The sequence below is a fragment of the Pelobates fuscus genome, chromosome 4, assembly GCF_036172605.1.
Source record: "Pelobates fuscus isolate aPelFus1 chromosome 4, aPelFus1.pri, whole genome shotgun sequence".
Taxonomy (NCBI): Eukaryota; Metazoa; Chordata; class Amphibia; order Anura; family Pelobatidae; genus Pelobates; species Pelobates fuscus.
Window position 1 is genome coordinate 43,826,604 of NC_086320.1, and position 25,533 is coordinate 43,852,136.

The following is a 25,533-nucleotide window of genomic DNA, read 5'->3' on the forward strand; positions in this document are numbered from 1 at the left end:
GTAGATGACTTTGGATGGATATTATAGGAGCGAGACTGTTCAATATCTCAATGACAACAAATGGGCTAGACTTTGGGTGCCTGTTAAGCCATCAGCCTGACTGATTTTGTACATTGTGCCAAAATAGTGCAAAAGCACTTTGGCACTTTGATGAATCTCCCCCAATGTTTCAATGCCACACAGATTGCAATTTTTGACCTTGGAATCTTGATAATTGTGAAGCATTCAAAAAAGTAAAAATAAATGAATAAATAAACTTAATCAGAATGTTTGTGATTATAAAGATTATAAAGTATCACACTCACATTTTCCAGAGCCTGTATGTATAACTGGCTCAGGTAAGTACACTCAGAGTGTGATACATAGGATAACTTTCCCAGGACTCTCTGGATCTTGTTTATTGGAGTTTTCACCCCCAGGAATAAGTGTTAGAGAGAAGCACCAAAGGTAAGATAAAATATCTAATTTTTAATACATAATAAATAAAAACCTTACATTTCATACAACATGGTGCCTTGAAAAGTCCACACAGTATGCACAACGCGTTTCGACGCCTAGATGTGTCTTCCTTAGTTGCTGTATCACACTCTGAGTGTACTTACCTGAGCCAGTTATACATACAGGCTCTGGAAAATGTGAGTGTGATACTTTATAAGTGTTTTTTTAGATATTCACCCATTTTATTGTATCCGCTGTATTGCCCTATGAGATCTTGTATGTGTTTTGTTCCATTGAGAATACTCAAGAATCTGTAAAGGTTATATAGCATTTTTTTTTTATATATATTTGGGGTACACTGTTACTTCACCTCTTTATGTGCTGTTCACCTTCTTCTGTATATGCCTATGTTTTATTGTGGAATTTGAGTGATTGATTTCACGGTGGTAACAAGCTGCATGGTATTTTAATTGCATCTAGCGCCAAGTTGTGTAGCAGTACTCTGTCTTTTTTATATTGTTATTAGTAAGCCACCTAAGATTTCTCAGAACAGCCCCACCCCTGGTCACACCCCAACGCACACCCCTAAAATTAAAGTGTCCCTCATTATCCATTTAAAACATTGAGAGACATGCAATGTGTACAGGCAGGGCAGTCCTTGTATATGTCTAGGTGTTATGACAAAGAATGATATGGTATCAGAAACAGAACTCCTCAATACAGAAGATGTCAACAGAGAGAGAATCTTTACATCTGAATCTACTTTTTTATTAATTTTTGAAGAATGCACATGTAACGCACGTTTTATTATAAAATAAATCAGCTCCACAATTTTAATACTTAATTAGACCTTTGAAATTCAGAATGATATATACGCCTTCACTTCAAACATACAGTTTTACATCTTGTGAGTTATACAGGGTTGAATTTAGATGCTTGGTATATGTCACTTGTAATGATATAATCATGGTATAATCCAGAATAGCTTCACATGGCTGCGCTAGTTATAAATCTATTATAATACTTTCAGTAGTAAAACTTCTTGCAATATATTAGAGTAGTCGAGAGTTCACTGATATGAGCATACATTGTTAGTAGACTTCTCAGTTCTGTGGTTTTATGTGGCTGAACTTCTAAAATCTTGGTCAATTACGATCCATATGGTTTCCATATCTCATTTATGACTATTCTGTGAATAGCTGTCCTGTGCTCTGTACTATAAAGAATACACATAAGACCAATCTTTGACTTAAAGGGACACTACAGGCATCCAGACCACTTCAGCTCATTGAAATGTATTTATAAAATATTTTATTTATTTATAAAATACTTTACCAGGCAAGATACATTGAGATTTCTCTCGTTTTCAAGTATGTCCTTTGGAAATGGTCTGGGTGCAGTGTCCTTGTCACACTTAGTCCTTCAATGCAAAACATTGCAGTTTTATAGAAACAACAATGTTTACATTGCATTACTAAGACAGTCGCTAGTGGCAGACTACCAGATTGATGCTGGACGACCTCACGCTCTGTATGAGACCATCTAGCATCAGTTAAATCCCCATAGGAAAGCATTGAGTTAATGCTTTCCTATGAGCAGGGCCTGACGTGCTCGTGGCACGTGCCGCACATGTGCATGACCACCCCCTCATGGGGTGACATCAAAGGAGGCGGAGCACCGACCCTAGAGGCAACTATAGTGCTAGGAATACAGATTTGTATTTCTAGCTTTATAGTGTCCCTTTTAAAAAAACTTGATAATGAAAGAGGCACTCCAAGATGGATTGTCACACCCATTTTAAATATTTATGTATTTAATTAAATAAATGGAGCTAATGACTCACATTGAGCTGATTAGTTTACATGTCAACTCTAGGACTCAAGTCATGTCACGTAACATTTGCAGAAACAGGGACATCTGATTACCCACTGAAAACCTCTGAACGTCAGGTTGACATTGTCCAGTTGCCCTCATGGTAGTTAAAAAAACTATATATATATATAACATGCTAAAATATAGTATGCAACTGTAATATTTACTCAGAACTAGAGGAGCACAAATATATTATTTTTAAGGAAGTTTTCATCTTTCATTCAATCTTGTGGGATCCAAACTTGGAGCAGGTAGATTTATTTCATAAAAGATAAACTTAAAGTGAATGATAATCTAAACTAGACCTGGGGTATCCAACTTTGCCATGTTTATTTTGAATGATGTCTTTTGTAAAAATCCAAGTGTAAGAATCTAGCTTGATTTGTTCATGATTGCATCTATTGGAAGAAATTGCATAAACTGCTATCAAATGGCATAATCTCAATGAGAGGAGTTGGCAAAGACTGTCCCTTGTGCATTATATCACTGACGCAATTCACTCCCTGTTACTTTACTTTGCAAGTTTTGCAATAATAATAGCACAAAAATACATTTATTTATAAGGTTGGGAAGATCGTCTTACAGCTTAGATTAATGCCCGTCTCCCTCATCACACAAAAAACTGGTATTCCAAAGTAGGGTGAAACGATCTTCTCATTAAAACTCTTCTCTGTTGCCTGTAAGTTATCATTAGAGATGATCTCCTGGCCAATCCAATTAGAGAAAGATTGTGAGGCAGGACACGTGCGATGATTGCCACATTGGGTTGACAATGCTTCCCTTAGAGAAGCATTGAAAACAGCTCTTCTCTTGCAAATTTCTACACTTTTCTGCCTTAAGCAAGAATTTAAGTCGAGTTAGAAAGAGGAACACTCCAGGCTGCCTTGTTGAGATCCAGGAGGTGTCAACAAGAAGGGTTATAAAAGTAACTTTTATAAATTTAGACAAAGGGAAAGACAGTTCACCCATAAAGCACTCCAGCAAGCTGAAATGCTTAGAGTGTGTCTTCTAAAATAATATTTACTTTTGTAATAAGAGCAAAGGTTTTTTTTCTGTTTTGTAGCCCTGTAATAGATGATACATTTAATTTCTTGTTACTCACAGTCATATCATCAAAGAAAAGAAGCAATGCTTTGACAGGGGAATATCTCAGTTCTTTCTGTCAGTGAGATAAGCCAATTTTCACATATGCAACGGGGAAGCTAGTTGTGATCCTCTCTAGCAATTATATATAGATATTTCACCCTAACAGCAGTGAGTAACAGTTACTGTGCCATTTTTTTTTACATATTTATCGGAATAAGGCATATACATTTTTTTTTTAGTAATTACAAATTATCATTGTACTATATTATTTGCAGAACTGGAAAAAATTGGTTTATATAATATAGAGATACTTTAAAGGAGCACTATAGGGTCAGAAACACAAACATGTATTCCTGACCCTATAGTTTTAAAACCACCATTTAGGTGGCTTACTCCCCCTTAGTCCTCTCTAAAAGATAATAAAACTTACCTTGACCTCGCCCCTGGTCTGCCTCCTTACTGACATTAACAGATGTTTATGATTTTTAGCCAATCCAGTGCTTCCCAATTGGCTGAAATCAGCAAGGAGGCGGGGTGGGGGCGGGGTTAAATGCGGACTTGGCTAATCAATACCACAATGCATCTTTATAAGGAAAATTCAACGTCTCAATGCAGAGCGTGGAGACGCTGAATGACAGCCCTGCCCCAGGAAGCACCTCCAGTGGCCATCTGAGGAGTGGCCACTGGAAGTGTCCCTAGGGGGCAATGTAAACACTGCCTTCTCTCTGAAAAGGCAGTGTTTGCATGAAAGTGCCTGCAGGGAATGATTATACTCACCAGGACAACTACATTAAACCTTACATATAATTTGAATAGAATTTACATTTTAATTTAACACTAGCTTTGCCATATGTAGTGGCTACTCTGAGTAAATTCTGTGAGTTATTCATTTTTTAAGGGCTTTTCACACAAAAAAGACATACTCAATACACAACAAGCAGAGTAGCTGAGTTTTATTAAATCAATTGTGGACAAGGCCCAGGGCCAGATTTCCAATAAGACCACTGAGGCCACGGCCTTGGGGCGGCAGGCAGTAGAGGGGGACTTGGACAATGTGGATTGCGCTATTGTATAGCTCCAGTTCCTCTCACCCCAAATGAACACTATAGTTCCTATCCCTCTAAACACACACTACAGACCCTGCCCTCATAAGTCTCTATTCACATGCACTCACATACTACACCGCAAACAGCCTCATCCACAAACACAACCCTACAACTGACTACACCCACAACTGCAACCACACAAGTAGCATCTCCCCCACACAACTTGCTGGCATTTTGGGTCTGGACTGCCCGTACGGGTGGGACTAGTCTGATATGCTTCAGATATGTTCTCTCTGTAATGGCACAAGATGAGCTAAAACCAGCTTGAGATCTGTGCGGGGACCCACCGAAGGGCAGACTAATTGAGCTGTTGTCCGTTCTCACCTCTCTTGCTACATGTTTTTCTCTCCTTACGTTTAAAGGGCAATCCAAATTTGCCCCCCTTGCTCATGGTGCCTAGAGGGATATTGGCTATACCTCACTGAAAAAATTGTCAGGGGTTGCCGTATCTCTCGTGCAGAGGGCACTTGCTGGCATTTCGGATCTGGACTGCTCGTACGGGTGGGACCACTCTGATATGCTTCAGATATGTTCTCTCTGTAATGGCACAAGTTGAGCTAAAACCAGCTTGAGAAAGGAGTGTTGTCTGTTCTCACCTCTCTTGCTACTTGTTTTTATCTCCCCCACACACGCAACCCTACAAGCAGCATCCCCATAAACATTCAACACCACATGCAGCCTCGCCCACACATACAAAACACAGTGAGGGAGTTTAAGCATGCTTTGGATAGGCATACGGTTATCCTAGACTTAAGATAAGGCCAGAGACTAATGAAAGTATTTAGAAAATTGGGCAGACTGGATGGGCCGAGTGGTTCTTATCTGCCATCACATTCTATGTTTCTATGTTTAATATAACAGAAAATGCATTAACAAAGCTCGTATGTATTAGTTTTAAATTTTGTAGGTGTCACTCAATGGAAATGCAAACATATCCCTTTTTCCCCTTATTATTTTATGTGTAAAGATTTATTGTGAATACTACTTTACACAACACTACAAAACACAGGCTTTTTGCATCCACAGCAGTGAAGGGGTTAACCATGTATACAAGCAGTGAAGAGGTTAACCACATATACACAGATTATGTAACTTACCTCCCCTTTGTTTTCCATGTGTATTATGTAACATGAGAAATATATCTCTGGTCATGGATTTGGCCTCATTCGAAAAAGATCATATATTTTAATGGCCCCATCAAAATAACTTTGTGTGAATTGTTATTCTGAGAAATTGACGATATATTCTATCTGAGATATAAAGCTTTTTCGGCATTTCTCTATATTGAAAAAAACAAAAGCACATTCATAAAATACAAAGTAGTACAGTTTGTAAAACCAATTTGTGTAGCCTTTTACACTAGTTGTAGAGATAGTTACTCCTGGAAATATATTGTGTCACCAACATTTAAAAATCTCAAGCTTATTTCCTCCAATTAGATAATCTTTTGCCATTGTCTCATAATGCTAAGGAAATGAGGTACTAAATGTTTCAAAAGGCAATGTAGTAAACTTGTCAGATTATCTACGCATAGGTATTTTGTAGGCAATAATGATTTTGTTTTAATTTTTTTTTTTTTACTTTTACTCTTGCAAACCAGTTTACAATCTGCATGACCACTTTTCTGCAGATTGGGAAGGGCAATATCTTGTGGGTGTGAAAACATTTTAAACCCCTTGGGAGAAGTAAGTAAAAGTTACGTATTTCCACACCTCTAAATTTAAACGTTTTCTGGATCATAAAAGAGAATTTTCTCTCTGACGTATAAATTGTAGGCTTCTCAATCTCAATGTAACATCACTAGACAGGTGTGGCACTCTCTTGGGAGGGGCAGCTGTGAATGCTATGACAACCTTTATTTTAACAACAGGCCTCGGAAACCCTCTTTTGCCTTTTTGCTGTCATTGCCTTCTTAAATCACAGGAATAATTAAACTATTTAACGTCTTACTTTAAATATGGTGGGGATCAAGCATTGGCGTCTATCGTAATGTCTCTCATGAAGCTATCTGTATATATATTTTTTTCAAGGAGAAACAATTGTGAGAATAGTATTTAATTCTTAATGCCTAATATTTTTTTTTGTGTAAGTTTTTCAGGATATTTGTGGGCTTGGTAAGTGGAAAGGATTTATACAATTTTTAACTGCTGTGAAAGGTGTTTTGCCTTCAGGGCTTTATATTTTTTTGCACAGTTAAAGAGGCATCGGAAGTCCTTTATCATATCTCCATGGTTTACAATTTGTCTTTATTATTACAATTCTACATCCTGTACTGCTCACCAACAAGCAAAACTAACTAAGACTGTTGTTCCTTAACTCCTTCACCACTAGCAAACATAAACTATAAGCACAACATTTATTAGAAACATAGAATAACTACGGTACATGGCTAGAAATTAAATGTAGCGTTCAACTCTGATGCTATATGTTCATTTAAAATAAGATACATACAATTAAAATGATGTCAATGTACACATTTTTACATTTTGATTGCTATTTTAATTTTTTAGGAAATATTAGGGTAGTGTAATATTTTTGAGAGATTATATTGTATTATTTCCCTATAGACTAGTCCATTTACGCTAAAGCATTTTACTATACAGGGGAATTACCAATTAAATCACTCTTTACAATATATCCATGCTCTGTACTGATTGGTACAGACTACTTCTTCCCTTCTCCTTAGTTGTTAGAAGACGCACATAAAGCTTCTATTTCAAAATTGCTTACTTTGATGGAGGAGTAAAGGGGCCTGCCATTTCAAGTGTTCGTACAGTTATATTTAAAAGACAGAAATATATTTTATTTCTGTTCTTTCGGGACCTCTGTTTGTGGCATAAGAAGGTGACAGATATGTTTTGTTTTCCATAGAGATGCTAAATTTTGGTAGGTGAAGTATAAATTAAATGTGTGTTTTGTGCTGGGGACAGATATAGATGCACAGCAGTTATTTACAGTGTTATTCAGTAACCTCTGAAGGTTCGCAAATTTAAAGGATACAAAAATATATTCCTAACACTACAGTGTTCTACTTCCTATTTAGATTCAGGGTTCCCCTAAATTCAACAAAACAAAAGTACAATTTTTTTCAGTGATGCCACTCTCTCTGTGCAACCGCCTCCTGTGATGTCTTCCTGGAGGCGGTCTTTCTTTGTCTTCTCATCCAACCCACTGCTTTTTGTAGAGAAATATCTAAACAGCAAATGCTGCTCTTGACCAATAAAATACTTCTAATAGGAAAGAATTGAATGTAATGTTTCACTATGATCAGCATTAGAGGACGTTTGGAGAACTTCATGCAATGCGTTCTAATGTTGAAAGTAACGTAATTGGTCTGTCTCGGTTATCACAGCAGAAGCACTCTCCACTGGCTGTCGGGAAAACAACCATTAGACGTTTGTTTAACCCTGCAAAGAAAACATTTCCATATGTACAAAATGGCAATATGTTACATTGCAGAAGTAAAACAACATGGCCACTGCCCCCATACCACTTCATTGAGATGAAGAGGTCTGAGTGCCTATAATGGTCCTTTATATCTGAATGGTAAAGTTGAGACGGTAGTAGTAACTATAGTAATAAGTACATACTATTACTCTCAATGGGCAGCCAGTGTGTAAGAGTGTAAGCTGACATTCTCAGCCTATCACCAAGTGTCCAGCAAACCTTCTGGATTATTGTGGCGGTTAGAGGGTGGAATAAAGGAGGTAGAGACAGTAGATGTCGGGGGAACTAACTTCAGTGTTAAATCGTTGGAAAACAACAGTGCCCAGATATTTCTGCTTCATTGAGCTTGATTTGATATGTTCATTTCATATTAACTTAAATACACCTTGTAGCTAAATGAAGTTAAATCTATTGCCCCATTATGAAGAGTGAAAGGGAACCATTTTTTTATCTTTAGATAAATTTATAGTTTTACAAATTGAACAACTCTAGTCATGGTCAGGCATAATGATTTTAATATCCATAATGTTAGATGTTATCTTTTTATTCAGTGGCTGCTGAATATACATGTCTTCGATAACCTGCTGGAGTGTTTTTTTTAGATGGAATTTTGATTTATTACAACACTTTTAAGATATTTTCATCTTTTCAGATTGATTATATTCTGGCACTTTCATCTTTATTGCAAACCTAGTGAAACACTTTTATTTGTTTAGCTATATCAATGTAATAATTTTCCAAGTACTGCTTCTTTTGCAACTTTTTCTTCTACCTTCATAACTCATTCTTGATCCCTCTAACTTCTAAATTGCTCGTCTAATCTTCCAGTCTTAGGACTGATCGCCTGTGCAGTGTTCTGCATTCATATTCGGATTCTTCTCAAATCCTACAGTTCATGGCGAAAATTTAATTTCTTCCCGTCTGTAATAAGTGACTTTGTTCATTGACTCTGAGACCTACATAGGTAAATGGATATATTACGGCCACCTTTCAAGATTGAAGAGCATTGATGTAGTAATTGGATGCCATCTTTTACAATAAAGAGTATAATTTGGAAAGCCTTTGGAATTTATTAGATTTTGTTCATTTAGTCTCATATCTATTCTCATTTTCTTTCCAGAGCATAGAAAATTGTGACAATACTATACAGAGTATTAGAAATATTAAATATTACAGTTATTCAGATCTATAGCAATGCGTTAAATTTACACTCTATGATATTTTATCCCTTTCTGGTTTTCCTAAGAAAATATATAGAAAATATATATAAAACAAAAAACAAATCATAAGAAAAACAAAATCACTATCTGATTATTTAATGCCCGATTTTCTGCAAATCTTCAGTTTCTGTATAGGCCAGGGACTGGTTGACATTTACTAGTCAATCCCAGATCTTTTCATGTTTTGAGTCGGAGTGCTTTGTTTGTCCCATGAACTGGTTTTATGGGATATGTGTATGTCAGTTGTCATAAGTACTTTAATTCACAACAAATAATTAATGAAACTACTTAATAAGCTAATATGAGTCATTTAACTTCTATTCATTTGCATCTAAATTTGGACTTGTTTTATTATGAGTGATTGCACTTCATATATGTTTTATTGTATATGGCAGGTTTGGTACAGTAAAATGTGAGACAGGTGGTGAATTACCAAACATGGGTTAATTATTTTAAATTAAATGGTTTTCAAAAGAAGGTATGTGAAGATGACCTTTATGGTAACATAAAGCAAAAACAACAACCTTTGCTCCACATTGCTATCAGTATGGTAAAGCTTTGCAATTTGGTTAGATAGTCTTTGCTAAGCTGTAATTTCATTTTCATTACAGGTGACATTTGGTGGAACCTTCATTGGTATTGGCCGTAAAACTCCAGATTGCCAGGGCAACACGAAGTACTTCCGCTGCAAGTTCTGCAACTTCACGTACATGGGCAACTCATCAACGGAGCTCGAGCAACACTTTCTAAAGGCGCACCCTAACAAAATGAAAGTCCCCTCCGATTCTGGTAAACCTTCAGAGAAAACCGTCAATAAATCAAGCCCTATTCCTCGATCTTGTGAGTCTGGAGATTTGGGAAAGTGGCAAGACAAAATCACTGTTAAAGCAGCAGATGATATGCCAGTTGGATATTCAGTGCCAATTAAACCAGTAGATGCTTCCAGGCAAAATGGTACAGATGACACCAACTACTACTGGTGCAAGTTTTGTAGTTTCAGTTGCGAAGCTTCGAGCAGTTTCAAACTGTTAGAGCATCACAGCAAACAGCATGGGGGAGGGAAGTCAGAAAGCCCTAATTCAGATCTGAATGACAAGATCTTCAGGGGATCGGTCATTAATCAAAATGAAATAACCAAAAATTCTGATGAACAGCTCACAGGAAAAATAGAGAAAGGAATGGCTAAAAAGAAAGACCTCTCCGATAAACCAACTGAGGATGTTATAGTAACAAACTACAATTGTCAGTTTTGTGACTTTAGGTATTCTAAGAGCCACAGTCCCGAAGTAATATTGGTGGGGCCTCTTCTACGTCATTACCAACAACATCACAATATTCACAAGTGTACTATTAAGCATTGCCCATTTTGCCCCAGAGGTCTCTGCACCCCCGAAAAGCACCTTGGAGAAATTACTTATCCATTTGCTTGCAAAAAAAGTAATTGTTCTCACTGTGCTCTCTTGCTGTTACACTTGTCTGCTGGGGTGACAGGGAGCACAAGAGTTAAACACCAGTGTGATGAATGCTCCTTCTCCTCTCCCGATGTAGATGTGCTCCTGCTTCATTATGAGAATACACATGAAACCCAGGCATCTGAAGTCAAGCAGGAAGTCAATCACCAGCAGACGACAGAGGGACAGCAGACCATTAACGAAAGCAAAGAACACTCATGCACCAAATGTGACTTTATTACTCTGGTGGAAGAAGATCTTTCTCGACACTACAGGTAAGGACACAAAAGCATAAACATGTTTTCATAACTCAACATATTGTTTTTTTTTTCTCTAAGCATTCCTGTCTAGTGATAACTTAATGAAGTTAAACTTTGACTTGTTGTAGGATATCTGGGCAGGACAGTTCAGAAATTATGGTACATTTAGAAGAACACAAATCTGTTTTTTGTTCTTCTATATAATGTTGATTCATCAATTTTTAATCAGGATTTCCATAACTTTTGCCATGTATCTTATTACATTATCTTTTCCATATTTTGTGTTAGTCAAGCCAAAGCCAAGAAGGAACACTTGTAGCTTCTACTTTAATTAGATGACACATGATTTTTTAAATACATTACATTGAGCGAAAAAATATTTTAACCTCGATCATTCTCAGAGCAAAACCTCTGTTAGTTTCCTTGAATTCTTTTAAAGAGTTCAACTGAAATAAAAATCTCCTGGACCTGAGTTGCCACCAAGTTTTCTTGACTTGCATATCAATGTTCTTTACCCAGCAGTTAGTCGAGTTGGTGTTTTTCCAAGTTTAAAGAATACTACAAGATGTTCATCTCATTTTATATCTCTGGATAACATGTCCCAATGTAAGCAGACCCAAAACTATCCCAGGAGACCACACTTAAATTATTTAATGAATGAGAGAGGGAGGAAGGCAAATAATTTCATAAGAAACCCTAAGAACTAGTTGATTGCTTAAAGGGAAACTGTTGTTAAAAAAGACCCTGTTTGTTTAATACAATCATGCAAAGTTGTTATGGTGCTTAGACTGACCTTTTAAGTCATCACAATTTATAACAATGTGATTGCATGTAATGAAAAGCGAGGTTATCCCAAATCTTTTAACAAAGTGATGATGTGAAATGAGAAGTGTGTGCCAAAATGTCAACCGAGGAGAAAAAAAAATTTTTTAAAGTAATAAAAAATTGTCAAAGGGTCTAACAAGATGGCATACATAGATTGGCCTTAAAAAACACTGCTGATTTAATACAGAACATGTTTCTTGCTGATTACCCAGTTTCATTAGATTTTATCCACAAATATTTCAGATATTTTCTTTGTCTGTGTAATCCTATTTCACAGTGCAAATAACTGTTATCGGATATACTGTGTCTATATCTGAAATACCATATGGTACATTTGCATAATATAAAGAACTTGGGCTGTGAGATAGCTCTGTGATGAGTGCCCCAGCTGTAGTAGAATCTCATATAATCAATATTTTTGATTCCTGGAAAAATCCAGCCCCCGTATGTTTCCGAGATCCATATGTTGAGTATTGTTTAGTTGGGCAAAAGTAACATCTCGATTGCAGGACCTATTTGTAAACTAGTCAAACTTAAATGTATATATACCTATCAATGTTCCTAATGTTGGCAGGACTTCCCTTAATTCAGGACTCTCCCATCATCCCAGGTTTGTCCGCTGGGATGATGGGATGTGTAAACATATGTAAACACCATATGTCTGTACCCAATCCTTGTGCTATTCTGGGTACGTTTGGGTCATTACTCCTATGCTGACGAGGTCTCTGAGTGCCGCCAAGTAGAACACCTGTGAATCACCTGGTGTGCCACAGTGTCAGGCTGACAAGACAATGCTTGTGGTGGGCTACCGCATCTCGTATACACCCGCTGTTTGGCCCAACAATCTCATACTTCTTACATTAGGAGATATCTGTATAATCCCTGGTTAGATATTTAATATTAAGGAGAAAAGGAACACTGTAAAAATAAATAAAAATAACAGTTTAGTAAATATATCCCAATTAATTATGTATTTTTTTTATTGTGGTAATATCTAAAACAGCTTGCATTCGCTGCAGATCTTGTGTCTGCAGCCTTTGCGACTCCTCCCCTTTTAACCCTGCCCAGACTCAATGAGAAGACTTGGCAATGCAGGTGCTCTGAGCAAATTTCTTACCTATTGAGTTGAGTTCCACTGAGCTAAAAAAAACAGGAAGAAAGAGGTCCAGTTGTGTGATTGACAGTCAGCAGATGTAACAAGGTTCAGTTATAAAAGTGCCAATTTCTTTAATTTCTTTGAACTTTATGTAAAATGTACACAGATGACAAGCTGAAGTGTTTTCAGGGTTTAGAATGCCTCTTTGAACTTATCTATTCTAGAATAGTTAAAATAAGTAAGTATTCAAGCATTACATTGTTCATGACAGAAGTTATGAAGTAGTGTTGGAACTGCTTGATGATACAGGATACCCAAGGTGCACACATTAAATAAAGGTGAGTTGTATATATATATATATTTTTTTTTATTCAAATATAAAATAAACAACAAAACAACTAAACACCATTAAAAAATATCCACACGAGGTATAGACAGTATTTATTTTTAGGAGAGATGAAAGTTCTACATATCTTTTTGAGTAACCCAAGAGAAAATAGAGCCGAGAAACAACACAAACATCATGACCACTCCAGTTTTGTGAAATTTATACATTTGCTAGCCATTTGACTAGTACAATGTATGGATAAAATTAGTAGCTCTACAATATAGAACCTGTCACAATGTTACAGTCACAGTTTTTCTTTAACCGGTTATGAATCATCGGTAATGTTGTTCTGAGCAGAATGGGAAGTTACAGGATGCGTCATGCTTAAGTAGTTAAGCCTCACCATAAAATAATCTAAACTATTTGAGTTGAAGTACATGGCTATGTGTTGCTAATTTGTTCATGTTTTGGGTGATTCCTTTCCCACAATCCCATTTTCTGCATATTCAGATTGGAATCACAGTAATGCCCCTTCCAGATATTAAATGCAGCCACAAGAGGCATCATATTTATTGAAAATTATGCACCATTTAACATGCCTCCCAACATTTCAAGTTGACAAAGAGGGGCACTTTAATTTTAGGGTTGTGAGTGGAGAAACTTTAGGTGACTTACTATTAACAATGTATTCAACCAAAATGTAATTTACATTAAGAACAATGAATCTTATCTACACAGACTGATATCTGTTATACACTCAGACACACCAACAATATAAAGCTCTTTGGAAAGGGGGACGTTAGGATAGAAAAGCAGTACAGAGGTATTTAAGACCCACAATAGGGACTGTCCCTTCTTAACAGGGACACTTGGTAGGTATGATTTAAGACATTAAACATAAATGCATGGCTTATTAAGCATCAGTTTGAATATAAGCAGTTCCTTATTTTTTTCACAAAAGAAGAGGAAACACTGAAAGTGATTAGTTTTTAACACAGATATGGAAGGTGTAAACCAATCTCAAAAAATGCAAACATTTGAAGCACATCTAGCCAAACTTGAAAATTCAGATTTGTCTAAGGTATGTTAACAAGCTTCAACGCTTCAAAGCTTCAATGACTTAATGCAGGAAGTTACCTGGAAAACAGCAATGTTCCAGAATTATTTTTAGTTTACTTACCTGATTAACAGTTACACCTAAAGTGAGCAGTCAGTGCGTGCTGTGTATCAGTTTAGAAAGAAGGATGACAGTAAAACAAATGAGGTGAATTTAAAATTTAAAGGGACAGTATAGGCATCAAAACAACTTTAGATTAATGAAGCAGTTTTGGTGTATGGACAATGCCCCTGCAGTCTCACTCCTCAATTCAATGCCATTTAGGAGTTAAATTGCTTTGTTTATGCAGCCCTAATCACACCTTGTGGCATTCCTGTAAGGAGACCTTTTTAATGTTTAAACTTCCTTTATTGCACATTTTGTTTAATTTAGCATTTCTTATCTCCTGCTCTGTTAATATCCTGCTAGACCCTGCAGGAGCTGCTGCTGTATGATTACGTTAACAACTGATTGAAAAATGAAACTTTTCTATGCAGGCTGTGTGAGTCACAGCCAGGAGATGTGTGGCCAGGGCGGCATAATGAGAAAATGGCAGACAATTGAGCAATGAGACAGCAGGGGCATGATCTGTACATCAAAACTGCTTAATTTAGCTAAAGTAGTTTTGGTGCCTCTAGTGTCCCTTTCAGCTTTCTAACAAGTTTTTGACTATCACCCTAAAAATGCAATTCCATGCCATCTAAGGGCTAGATCATGTTGTAAGAGATAAATTATCTTTGTAACAGAATAGCAATTTTGTCATTGATGCCAATGGAAGAACTGCTATTCCGTTAGAAAGTTAAATGTATCTCTTACAGAATCCAGTCCTTAATCTGTTATCTAGATTGTTTGAGCATGGATGAGACAGTGTAAACGTGTAAATAGTTTAATATCCAAAATCTACAATGCAATCTTGAAGATCTTCTACAGAAGCATTGCTGGGGTCACATGAAATTTGGCTTTTTGGAGTAAGTTCTGTATAATAATATTATTAATTAGTCACATTCTTGTACAATTAAAGGGGCAGCCTAAGCCCCATCACCAGTGCAGCCTATTGTAGTGGTTATATGCAAAGAACTACTGGCACTGCCCCCTGAATTTTGTGTCAACATGTTCTTTGTTTGTGGTTTGAAACAAACCAAAGTTCTACCAGTAGCTTGTTGCCAGGCCCATTTCTCATTCCATTCCCCATTAGCAATGTACTTTTCATCCAAATTTGGACAGCATTAATTGACTGAGAGAGCCAGCTGGCACTGCCTGCCAATCATTATTATCCAAATATGGCTGAATTTGACATTGCTAGTACGGTCATGGAATATACACGTTAGCAATATGGCAAACTAGGAGATGGGCTTAGGGCACCTTGGGGAGTCTCAGTAAGTGCCAAAAACTGGAAGCCGTTTGAGAACAGAGCTACTGAATGTTACCAGTAGCCTCCTAGCACCATGACCATTACCGTGGGTTACAGTGGTTAGTTTTACATATATATATATATATATATATATATATATATATATATATATATATATATATATGTATTAAATGTAATTCATGCAAATCTATTCCATTAGAAAACTGTTTAATAAATAGCCATAAATATTATATTAAATAACTTTTTTTTTTTTTGAGATTCAGATATCATTATAGAATTGATAGTGTTACAGCGAAAAAGTTAGAGATTGGGGTTCATTTTCCCCAAGTGCCATCTCCAGAAACATTTAATCCATGTCTCAGACTGATAGTATAGCCTGATAGTTCTCATCTGAGCTTGTAATCTATATTTCTGAGACTTTAACTAACAGTCCATCTATTCTATCCATGTGAAATCTCAGGTTGATTTTGCCTTAGTTCTTTACAATGACAAGCAGTTTTGAATTAGTTTCCTCTGTTTTACTGTGTTGTCATGTCTCTCCTACCTTAATGTAAGTGAAGCACACCCTTTTAACAACACCTCTTCTACACTCCAATTTCAAATCATTCCACTATTTCAAATATCAATAGGACCCATTTAATGGCGTGTGACTAAAGGTGCAACCAGAAGACAGGAATTTATAGGTGAGTCCATGATCTACTGATAAAAATGTTTGTAAATAAAAATAGTTTAGGAAGAAAGACGAAGGCTTTGATATAATATTTTTGGATAAACTTTTAAAATGCCTTTTTCCCCCTAAAACATTAAAATACAAAAAAAATATATCACATATATAGTAAAACATTTTCATATTATTCAATTATTTTAAAAGTTTATCTATAAATATTAAATCAATAGAAAAGCACATCTAAAAATATTAATTTGAGGCATAAGTCTGATAGAGACAAAAAAAACATTGTATAAAAAAAAGGTTTGTGAGTTTTATTGGCTTGAAACTCCTTCAAATATGTTTAGGATATAAAAGAGTAACAGAGGCAAATGGATTCAAAATAAGGACTTCAGTTTCATGAAAATTGTACAGCGCTACGGAATCTGATGACGCTATATAAATAATAAAATAATAATAATAATGAAAAGGGACGCTTAGAAAGTATGCCATTTCCATAACTTTTCCCTCATTCTTTTACAAGACCTTCCTTAGGGAGAACCAGTTGCGGAATATCAAGAATTGCTAAAGTTGAGAGTGCAACCGGGCACTATGTGTCTCGCCTGTCACAAGGGGCCCAAGGATGGCTAGCCACCATAGGGCAAACCACAAGCGGGCGGCCATGCGCTAAGGCAGAATAGGCACCTGCCTATCAGAATGGCAGGTGTCTACTCTGACAAAATATACAGTGTGGAGGGCATTAAGGGGGCTTCTACCTTTGCTCTGGCAGCAAAGCTCACTCTTTAATATTACCTGTTATGTATTTGTCATTATCTATAATCATATATATGTCACAATAGACTAAATACATAAGTAGCTATTGCTACCTGCAAGACCTTTCTGTGTTAGTAAATAGTCTTGATTCTTTCCCAGAAAGCATTTTTTTCTGTTCAGTAAGCTACTTGATGAAGTCAATTAAAGCAACTTATAGGTATTTAGTATAGGGTTTAACAATAACAAGCTTTGCGACCCTCATCATTATGAGAAGCACACGAACGAAGATCAAGGGGGAAATAAAAGTCGAGAGGGGAAATTTTGTTTTTACCAGCAGTGACATTTATTGCTTCTGTGTTTTCGTATAAACTCCTCATATGGTTACTTTGTCATAATACAAGTCATATACACTTGTGGCTGTTTATGAATGGGGTTTTGCTGCTGTTTGAATTATTGTCTTTAATAGCAACACAGGAAACCCCCAGTGATAATGTTTCCACTGTTTACATTCGATTATATGTATACTGCTCAGAACATTCTGACAAATCAATAAACCTACTTACACTTTTTCACCTCTGTAACTAAATAGCCAGAACATGTGGTTTAAAATCTACTTTTAATAATTAATAGTGAAATAATAAACAGGTTGGTTTACTTGTTAGGTCATCTGTATGCAATATGTGACTTCCTTAAACCCTTAACCCCTTAAGGACAGATGACGGATATATTCCGTCATGATTCCCTTTTATTCCAGAAGTTGTGTCCTTAAGGGGTTAAGGACCAAACTTCTGGAATAAAAGGGAATCATGACATGTCACACATGTCACGTGTCCTTAAGGGGGTTAAAGGAACGCTATAGTGTTAGGAATATAAACACCTATTTCTTACGCTGTTTTGCTGGAGTACCAGTTTAGGTTCCCCCTCCCCACCCCCTCAATAAAGAGTTTTTTCTTAATCGCCTTGCTGATCTCACAATAGCTCCATGGCTGAGATCATCAGTCTTGATGATCTCAGCCAATCTAATGCTATCCAATTGGAAAGCATTGGGCGGCTATCGTGCATGCGTCAAAACACTGTGTTGTGCCAGTCAGCATCTCCTCATAGAGATGCATTGAATCAATGCATCTCTATGGAGAGCATTTCGCATCTCTATGCAGACCATGGAAACTCTGAACGCTGGTCCTGCACGCAGCACTTAAGTAGGAAGCACCGCTAGTATCCGTCTGAGTGACAGCCATGTTTTCACATTTTCTAGGGCACAGTGGATCACATTACTCTTAGATAGTTGCGGCCTCCCTTTTAGTTACTTAATTTAATGCCAGAAGAGTTACTGAAAAGACAGACACAGTCTCCTCAGTTCCTCTGTTGAAATATCATTATTAGTGGGGCTGGATTAATGGGGACAGCTGCTGTCCAAGAGTATAAATCCCACTAATCTCAGACATACTGAGACAGTATGTTCCTGTATATCCTTACATTAACAGGGTTAACCACTAACGTAAGAATTTAAGTTGAATTTCAAATTTAAGGTGGAAATTGCTGATCTGATGGAAATTTCTAAGTCAGCTTTGCTTAAATGTGAAGTTCACTTTGAATTCTCACTTAAGTGAAAACCCTGTAAATGAACTTTAGCATTGTTCCTAATAATAATAAAAAATAAAAAAAATGAAAAACATAAAAACAAAGAACATAGCAAAGATACGTAACACTGAAGCATGCATTAATGATAAATTATGCCATCTTTGGGTTCTGATTGTAATGTCTTCAGGACTCTTTAATTGCATTATTTGTGCATGATGCCTCGATGTACTCATTTGCATATTCAGCTGTGTTTACTGGGAATGTTATTGAAATTAGAATTATTGCAAGATGGACTTTTCCTTAGGTTATATTAAATAGGAAATGCACGACTGTACATTTCATTATATAATAATATTATGCATCTGTTTGACACATGTGTGCATATGTGTTATGTTACGGACACTTGTACATTTAATGCCATCTGTACATTTACTTGTACTTATTGAGTTCACGGAATGGTTTAAATAAATCCCAAAGCAGATTATACCTAGAATTACATTTTCTTGCGAAAAAAGGACAGAGATACATAATCTATAGTTATTTTTGTGCTACATCTTCAATGATCCTCGTCAGCCAGAATCCATGACGAGCTGGCATGAATGCAGATTGGCAGATTACCTCATTGGGTGGTCCATTTTCCTTTCACATTTATCTCCCTCTACAAACAGATCAAAAAGTGAGAAAATGTATCAAACCAAAATTTTTTAGTTATCTGTCAAGGTCAACTTTACAGAGAACGTATTCTAACACTTTACCCCACTAGTGCCAATATAGGTAACAGTATCCTCTCTTGCATTAAAAGGTTATCCATGTGTGGAAAGTAATTCCTTGCAGTCAGAGACTGATATGTTACTGATTTACTTCTTTTTTTTTTTTTTACCTTTACAGTTCCACTTGCAACAATAGAAACCTCTTATCTACTTGACAGGAACATGATTTGTTGCCAATTGTGTGGTAAACCTGTCTACTTGTCTATTAAATAATTCCTTATGGGTACAAAAGAGCATCATATCTCCTGATAGCAAAAAATAGCTAGTAAACCCAGCTGTAATGTAGAATATAACTTTACAGCAAAATGACAAAATGGTTAATTAATCGAGTGTATAGCAGTGTCTTGATATTAATGTTATTTTTGATTAAATCATGCTTATAAGTTTAAAGTAATAGTAAAGGTGTTTCACTAGTAAAACGTAGATAAAATGTATTTTAATTAAAAAAATCAATTTCATATAATTTACATTTAACAAAGCTGTATTGCATACACTATACTTCCCTCTAGACTCCCCACCCAATACTCTACGCTGCAAGGGTAAAAAAAACCTTGTGACACTTAGCCAAGCACCGATTTCCCTTATTAGGGGCAATGTTTTCCTATAGGGTTTTATCTGATGCTGGATGTTCTCATGCTGAGCGTGAGGACATCCAGCATCAGTTAGACGACCAAAAGTCACCTAGCAAGCAGGAAGTGCCTCTAGTGGCTATTTGATTGACAACCACTAAAGGCAGTCTTAGTCCTACAATGTAATTACTGCAGTTTCTTAAAAACTGCAATGATTTACATTGCAGGACTAAGTGGGACTGGGGCACTGCACCCAGCCCACTTCAATGAAATGAAGTGGTCTGGGTGCCTATAGTGTCCCTTTAAGCAAATTATCTATTCTCTTTATATATCATGGTGGAGTGCTTCTTGTTCTCAATACAATACTTCAGTTAGGGCCAGAGTGAACACGCTTCGTTATTGTATTCACCAGAGTGGCAAGTTTCATTAGGGCCTGCCCTATCCTTAATTATGCACTAGGTCTGTGTCTACAATTTACATGTTACTGGAATAAAAGTTCGGACATGGGTACAGTATAAAGCATAACTGCCACAGTATCTGGGGTTAATGCTAGTTATAGTTATACGCCATGCAGGGTTGCTCTCTAGTCCATATTGCACACAACATTTCAATATTTTATTACTGCTATCTTGGAATTTTGTCTACGGGAGCCTAGGTTTGTATGCAGATTTGGGTTAACCTGGGACTTGTTCCCTGGCTTAATCCAAGGTCTACTTGACCTTAATTCATTCATATTGTTCACTAGATTCATTCTATTTTCCACTGGTCATTGCATATTTTATTTTTTCTCTAAATTTTACATTTTAAGTGAAATAAGGGGTGTTTTACTCATGAATAATTATTAAAACAGTGATATCATTGGTAGCTCAGAGGAGAGTCCTCTCAGTCTAGAATTGTTGGGTTCCCTTTGTAAAAAATTGATAGTTACCATAAAACAAAACAGTTTATTACTTATCCAATATAAGCCACATCAATGTGGCCAACTTTCCTTTACATTGTTATTTGTGTTTAATTTTGTAAATGAAAGACAAAGGATATTTATAATTTACCTATACTGACAGACCATCTGTTCCATGAGTGAGATTAAAATCACATTGTATTGTTGTATATGATATAAATATAACATTTATGTTATAAACTTGGCTTGTTCCAATTTATTTATTTTTAATTCTAGGAGGGTGCATAACTGCTATAAATGCCGGCAGTGCAGTTTTACAGCAGTAGATACACCGTCATTATTGGATCACTTCAACTCTGCTCATTGTCAGGAGTCAGAAATCACTACATCTAATGGTGGGGAGAGCCATGGAACATCTTCCATCAAGGAAGAACCAAAAACTGAGCTGAAAGTATATAATCTTGTTGCTCATGATTCCAAACCAGGAGAAGCCATATATGACAGCACTGTGAAGAGAGAGAAATTTGATGACAAAGAAGTGCTCAGGGAGAAAGCTTGGTCTGATAGTTCTATGGATGAACTTCGAGGTGTTGGCTGGAGAGGACCAGACATTTTGAGAACAAGCCCATCCTATACACAAATAGGTTTAGGGCTTCTGACCACTGTGTCTGTCAACCAAGAACAACAAAAGTCTTCGAGAGACAGTCCGAATGTTGAAGCAGCACATCTTGCAAGACCTCTTTATGGCCTGTCTGTCGAAGCCAAGGGATTCCACGGGGTGGCAGCTGGTGCTAGTGGAGAAAAGACTGTGCCACACACACCAACCCAGTACCCGGCAACGGGAGATAGCAAGTCGAAGGATGAATCTCAATCTCTTCTACGGGTAAGATTATTTAATTCTATTAAAAGCTATGTTTTCTTTTTAAGGGATGGACATAACTTGGTCCTTTTACAATTTTTTGCTTTACGTTTTTTACACAAATTGTTCTTAGAGAATATTCCATATAGCTATACATAGGAAAAATTGTCTCTGTTACCTTGTAGCATAAATTGTTTGAAAATTACTATGGGCATAATTGAACTGCTAGATTACAAACTGGTAAGTAGAAAAAAATGACATATTTAGTTGGTTTTGCACAAATGAAGATTCCTTTTTATTCAGTTACAGTTTTTAGGTCTCAGCTGTGGAATGAAGAGTGCAACATGGTATGTTCAAAAGGACCACTACAGCTTTGCAGGAAGTTTATACAAATGTCCAGGTACACCTGATGGTTTCTGTAGAATGAAGACTTTATTTAAAACGTTCGGCTCCTACATGAGTTTTCACAAAGGCTCATGTGGGAGCCGAAACGTTGTCTTCACATTTTTTGTTCCAAAATAAAGACTGCTTTCTGAAGAAACCATCAGGTGTGCCTGCAAATTTGTGTATACTTCTAGTGGATTCCTTAGGAGACTTCCTTTGACTGTCCAGAGCACTGGGGTGGAAGTAATCCCTATAAAAGCTAGTGCACTGTTCTCTTTTCTGGTATATTACAGCTTTGCAGTGAAAGGTACAATATGCACAGGTTCAATCCCAATATTCATTTCAAGCTTGGAAAAATATTATTAAAGGAGCAGTCTAATCACTATAAGTACTACATGGCAATTTAGTGGTTATGGGTTTATAAGGCTGCAGCAATGGGCGTAACTATTTTTGAGCATTTTTCCTGAAGCTGAAGGTCTCTGTGACACTCGCTGAGCAGACGTGACTCAATTATTTCTAATTCAAAAGTTCCACTATCGCATTAGCAATATCACTTCCATCCATATTCAGATGGCATTGATTGGCTGAGCAGCTGATGCATTCAAATCAAGACACTACAAATATGCATCAAAATTAATTACTCACGCAGAAGAGGAACTTCACATTAGCAGTAAGTGTGCAGGGAGTGAGTGCTTCGGACTCCACTGCTTTTGGTCCAAGCACTTAAAAACTACCTGACCAAGAACCAGGACATGGAACCTGCAAATTGATAGCACCATCATCACTACACCAACATATAGTGCTTATGGTGCTTAGAGCACCCCTTTAAGGTTCATTAGCCACATTGATTCTTGGTTTTACAGAATGTAATTTTCACTCACCTATATATAAGCATACTTGTAGTCTCATTCTCTATTAAATTATGGTCAACTTGAATTGGATTAAATATTGACATTTGCATTTCTAGTGTGAAGATGCAGTTAACATTTGTACATTTGCTTGGTAGTTATATTTAGCCCCTTTTTAATCATATTAAAAATACAACAGTTATTTATTCTATTTATTCAGAATTATTAACATCATAAATAAAATGTTCTTAAAGTAATGTCACAAACAGTAGTTTTGGTTTACATTTTGAGACCATATATCATTCACTAAAAAAGAAAGTTTAAACCAGCTTGGACATTTTTTCACATTTGTTAAATTGGAGAATATATCCAACGCAGCTGTTTTAGCAAAAATATTGAACTTTTTTTTTTCTATTTGATTTTTATTAGTTAAAAATCCACTATACCAGGAATCATATAGTGAAAAGTACCTGATTTCATATTTCTCTATAGATTTGAATTTAGGGGGGCTATCCAAACTAAATTTTTCTATAAATTTAGACTGAATGCTATTCGGAATTTTCGAGGTTGAAATAAGTATATAGAAAGTTAAACCCTGCAGAATCAAATAAAAACACTGATATGGGAACATTTAACCTTTTTTTTTTTTTTTTTTTATGATCTCAGAACAGTAGCAAACCCGTTCTTAAAACCATAAATAACAAGTGAAAAGCAAAAAATAAGGGAGGAGTAGAAGTCTGCTTTGTACGGTAAAACGGTAATCAAAGTGAATTTCTAAAACGATCATTTCAGCAAAACAAAAATGTGGTCACTATGATCTTCCAGCATAAAGCAAGATTTGTTTTCAGCATTTTCATATGGAAAGAATTAAATCTGAAAATCTGACAGTGTTTCCTTTTTAAGTTGAAAAAAAGGAGACAGTCTCCTGAATGTTTAGAGTATTCTTGAAGCAAGTAACATAATATTGTGCAGTTCATCTTCTGATAGCTTATGAATGAATTACTGTCACGGCACATTACACTAACCCTGTTATAGCTTAAGTTGCATACATCAGTGCATGCATTTCTCTTATTTACATAGAAATATAGATGACCACAGCAGACAAAAACCAGTTGGGTTTTGCAGTCTGTCCACTGAGCTGTCAACCTTCGAGCACATATGTATTTGTCCCTATCCGGATCCCAGATCTTAAACTAATTTATTATGTATTGTATTTTTAATATATAGTATACCAAAGAAAACATCAAAATGAAAGAGTATATAATTAAAATGAAATGACAAAAAAAAAAAAATGAGACATGCAGATAAAATACACTTCAACTAAATCCACCGATGTTATGATTGAATGGAAAATAAAACATTTTAATTAACTGGCAGAGAATCGTAAATTACAACCTGTAATATTGTGAATGAACCTTGAACAAACAGGTTCGGAGGACTACAACCCAATCCTCCCAAATATCATCAAAAATATGTTATTTTCCCTTGGAACTATAATGCGTCTAAATCATAAAAAAAAATAAAAGTAAAAAAATAATAAATCCTTTTTTTTATTTTTTATATTGCATTAGAGTGAATTGCATTTACCCATGAAACATAGTATTATATAATATTTAACCCTCTTTGTTCTCAAACAATGTGAATTAATTTGGAAATTCTGAAACAAATAAAAAATAAATATGAGAAAATGAATAAAAAAAGAGATTTGTTCCAAGCTTGAAACACACAGCACGAACACACAGGTCAAGCGCACAAACCCAACCTGCACACAGCTTGCTGAAAAACTTATAAAAAAGTGCTCACTCCAGGATGTCAGACAACTACTTGTTTCTACTTGTATACCTTTTTTATTGATGACTATTGTTGCTGCATCGCAAACGTATTCTTGTAATAACATGTACGCAAAAAAAAAGAATTAAAAATAAAAAAAAGAGATTTGTTTAGTAGATATTGAACTATGGTAAAACCTAGCCCATAAAAGCTAAACTGGAGATTTTTTTTTCCCAAATCATTTTTTTTTGTACTAAACTTTTCAGTTTTACGAACAAGTAACTGTTTGGTGCAAGTAAAACACAACGCTTTATTTTGAACAACTAACTGGTTTTGAAGGCTTGGGACTCGTTTCCATTTGTCAAGTTGAAAACTTGCCTTTTTTTATTTCCTGGTTGATACAGGATTGGCTGTTGTTTAATATAACGAACTTCAATTAGGTAATCCCACTTCTAACCTTGTTTCTGTCGGTATCAGGAGTTTGTAAAATAATACCATCTGGTACAGTGTGGTTTCTCCGGGAGACTGATCACTTGTTAAAGAGAGGGCTGGGACTTAGCGGACATAGAGCATGACGTTCTTTCCAGTAAGCTGTTTCCAGCTCGGCAAGATGTAGCGGCAGTGGTATGTATTGGCTAATTGAAAAAGGCAGGCAGAGATTTTAGAACAAGACTGTATTGTCTTCTTTCTTCCTCAATCTCCACACTGGGGAGAAAGGTACAACTTCAAAACACACAGTGTTTTTTACTTAGCCAGAAATGTTCAGAATTGAGAAGGGAATAGCATATTTTAGACCCAAATAGCTGAGCTGGTAATTTAGCTAAGTTGGAAAATGTT

General features: G+C 36.1%; 1 protein-coding gene across 2 annotated transcripts in view; it reads left to right on the forward strand.

Moving 5' to 3' along the window:
- TRPS1 (transcriptional repressor GATA binding 1) overlaps window positions 1-25,533 on the forward strand; it is a 242,106-nt gene that overhangs the window by 89,882 nt on the left and 126,691 nt on the right. Inside the window, exons 4-6 of one of the 2 annotated variants that reach the window (XM_063450277.1) lie at window positions 9,781-9,958; window positions 10,718-10,895; window positions 21,112-21,718. In XM_063450277.1, the coding sequence (XP_063306347.1) occupies window positions 9,781-9,958; window positions 10,718-10,895; window positions 21,112-21,718 (963 nt within the window). Of the gene's footprint in view, window positions 1-9,780; window positions 10,896-21,111; window positions 21,719-25,533 lie in introns of both variants that reach the window. The other variant, XM_063450276.1, reaches the window with a different exon arrangement.